The following is a 2,898-nucleotide window of genomic DNA, read 5'->3' as shown; positions in this document are numbered from 1 at the left end:
AGAAGAAGGAGAAGAAGGAGAAGAAGGAGAAGAAGGAGAAGAAGAAGAAGAAGAAGAAGAAGAAGGAGAAGAAGGAGAAGAAGGAGAAGAAGGAGAAGAAGGAGAAGAAGGAGAAGAAGAAGAAGAAGAAGAAGAAGGAGAAGGAGAAGAAGGAGAAGAAGGAGAAGAAGGAGAAGAAAGAGAAGAAGGAGAAGAAGGAGGAGAAGAAGAAGGAGGAGAAGAAGAAGGATAATAATAATAATAATTAATAATAATAATAATAATAGTAGTAATCAGCAGTAGCAGCAGCAGCAGCAGCAGCAGCTGTCCTGCCCTGGCTGGGGCTGAGCAGAGCTGTGTCCAGAGGTGTTTTGGGTGCTCAGGCTGCAGGAGCATCTCTGGGAACTGGCTGAGCAGATTTTTGCAGTGCAGGAGTTGGAGCTGAGCAAGCTCTGGAAGAAGCTGTGATCCAAGGAAGACACAGCAAAGCCAGACAAGGCTTGGGGAGCAGCAGAGCCTGACCCAGCCTCGTGTCACCTCACCCTGACCGAACCCAGCTGCTGCCTGAAGGGCCCTGCCTTGGTGTCCCCAAAGTGTCCCCGTGTAACCCAGAGCCATTTTCTGCTGATTTACTCCCCCTGGGCCTCTGGCCAATGTATTTCTCTGCTGAAATTTCATTTCAAAAGGGTGACTTTTGTGTTTTGGTTAAATTCATGAGTGGATTTGAAACACCAGGGATTAATTCAGCCGTTGCTCTGGTTTTAGTACCAGAGAAGAAAAGCTCTTTTTCTATTGTTTATTCTTCATTCTTGTACAGGAATAAGTTCCAAATTGTGCAAAGTGACGTAAACATTTATTTTTTTTTTCAGTAGTAAAGGGCTATCACATTATAACAAAACACATCAGAAAAGGATTTGGTCTGAGATTGCCTGCCCCTAATCCCTGCTCCTGTATTCAGTGGCAAGAACAGCAGAAAGGACAGGCTGGCTTCTAAATGCCACAGGCTTTCAATGCTGACAGGTATTTGCATAGGAATATAGTCTTTATCCTGGACATGGAAGTTGATTTGCATGGTTTGAAGTTGGCAGAAGTTGGATTTTATCCCATGTAACCTCTGTGTAACCTCTGTGAAAGCTGAATCAGAAGCACTTTTGCTGGCTAGTGCAAGAATAGAATTGGTAGCAAAGTTTCCTGAGACCCTCCTGGATAATGTCAGTGCAGCTCCTGCTCAGGGCAGGACTGGTGGCACATCTCTAAGGGCCTTACTGGCAAATTTGGAATAAAAAACATCTCCCCAAACACAGGAAAGGGCTTGAGTTGATTTTTCAGATTATCTCCCTCTGAAACTGCCCGGCAGTGTTGTCTCCTCCCCAGACTGAGCTGCTCCCCTGCACCCAGCCCAAACCCTTTTGAGTAGTGAGGGAGAGAAACTAAAATCCCTTTATAGATGTAAGATGCTCTGCTAAATTTCAGGTTTTGCACAGATGCTGGGCTAAGATGAGACAGTGGCCAAAGGCATCAGGAAAGCTCAGTGAGAGCTGGAAACAAGAGCACCCCAGAAGCTGCCCCACAACAACTTTTACCAACAACAGCGCTGACATTTTTAATCCTTAAAGGATTTAACTTTCCAGATCAGCTTAACAAGGAGAAGTTTTTATAAACTGGGCTTGCTGAGAGCTGCTGGGCCCCTGGGGGGCTGCCAGGGCTGTGGTGCTGTGTGGAGCTTTTGGAGGAGCAGCTTGGCACACGTGGTGACAGCAAACCCACACCCCAAAAGATGCATCAGGAGTCCCTGCATGTGCAGGGCATGCACAAACTGAGGCTGGCTGTGCTTTCTAGTGCAGCTCAGCTTCTCATTCCTCCACTCCAGGGCTCTGCAAAGGGCCATCACAGCTTCTGGAGAGAGGTGGAGCAAGCACAAGCAAGAAGTGCTGAGGTCTCTTTTCTCTGTTTGGCCTCCTGTCACTAACATCCTCTGCCAGCCACACACGTGCATAACCACGGCTGGGGGAGATCATTTTCAGCCAGCAGTGATCCAGAGCAGTGCAAGGGAGCAGAGCTGCAATCCCTGCCCTGCACAATCTCATGTGTGGCAGCATGAGACGTGTCTTGGCTCCAAGACTGTGCACCCTCCAGAACCTGGCCAGGGCTGGGCATCCCTTGGCTGCTCCTGGCACCCTGAAACCCAGCAGAGTCTGCTGAAACCACTCTGCCAGCTGGGAGCTGCCAAGCTGGGGCCACTCATGTCTACTGCTGAATTGCAGCAGCAGCAGCAGCAGTGGGGTTTCAAAAATGTGTCTTTAAACTGGTTCTGCCTTCTGCTGCCCAGTGCATTAAGCAGAGCATTAATAGATGTCCAAGTACTTAGCTAAAGGAGATGAATATCTATATCTATATCTATCTATCTATCTATCATTATCTATCTATCTATCTATCTATCTATCTATCTATCTATCTATCTATCTATCTATCTATCTATCTATCTATCTATTATCTATCTAATCTATCTGTCTCTATCTCTCCCTACCATTGCTACACCTGTTGAGTGAGGAGGAAGGGGGATTTGCACCCTGCTCTAGACCTGGCACAGAGCTGGCTCCCGCTGTGTCCGTGTGCTGTGCCACCCCCCTGGAGCCCTGCGGAGGAGCCTGGCACTGCCGGGATCCATTCCCCCCTCCTGCCCGTGCCCTCGCCCAGGGAAACACTCACGTCTCCAGCGGGATCCTGGTCTGGGCCCTGGCGCAGGGCGGGAGGCAGAGCGCTCCGAGCATCATCATCATCATCCCCATGCAGGGGACGGCGCCGGGCCCGGTCCCGCGGGCAGCCGCCATCAGCACGGGCTGGGGCCGCTGTCCCCGCTGTCCCCGCTGTCCCCGCTGTCCCGGGGCCGCTCCCCCGCCATGGAGCCGGCCCGGGAGC

At 50.3% G+C, this 2,898-nt stretch overlaps 1 protein-coding gene across 1 annotated transcript in view; it reads right to left on the bottom strand.

Annotated features, from left to right (window-relative positions):
- The window catches only part of CACNA2D4 (calcium voltage-gated channel auxiliary subunit alpha2delta 4), a 121,146-nt gene extending 118,336 nt beyond the window's left edge, over positions 1-2,810 (bottom strand). The window contains exon 1 of the mRNA XM_033514695.1: positions 2,689-2,810. Coding sequence (XP_033370586.1) covers positions 2,689-2,810 — 122 coding nt within the window. The remainder of the gene's footprint in view (positions 1-2,688) is intronic.
- Between the last annotated feature and the right edge of the window lie 88 nt (positions 2,811-2,898).

This window comes from Parus major, chromosome 1A (assembly GCF_001522545.3).
Source record: "Parus major isolate Abel chromosome 1A, Parus_major1.1, whole genome shotgun sequence".
NCBI lineage: Eukaryota > Metazoa > Chordata > Aves > Passeriformes > Paridae > Parus > Parus major.
This window is presented reverse-complemented; position numbering and strand designations above follow the sequence as displayed.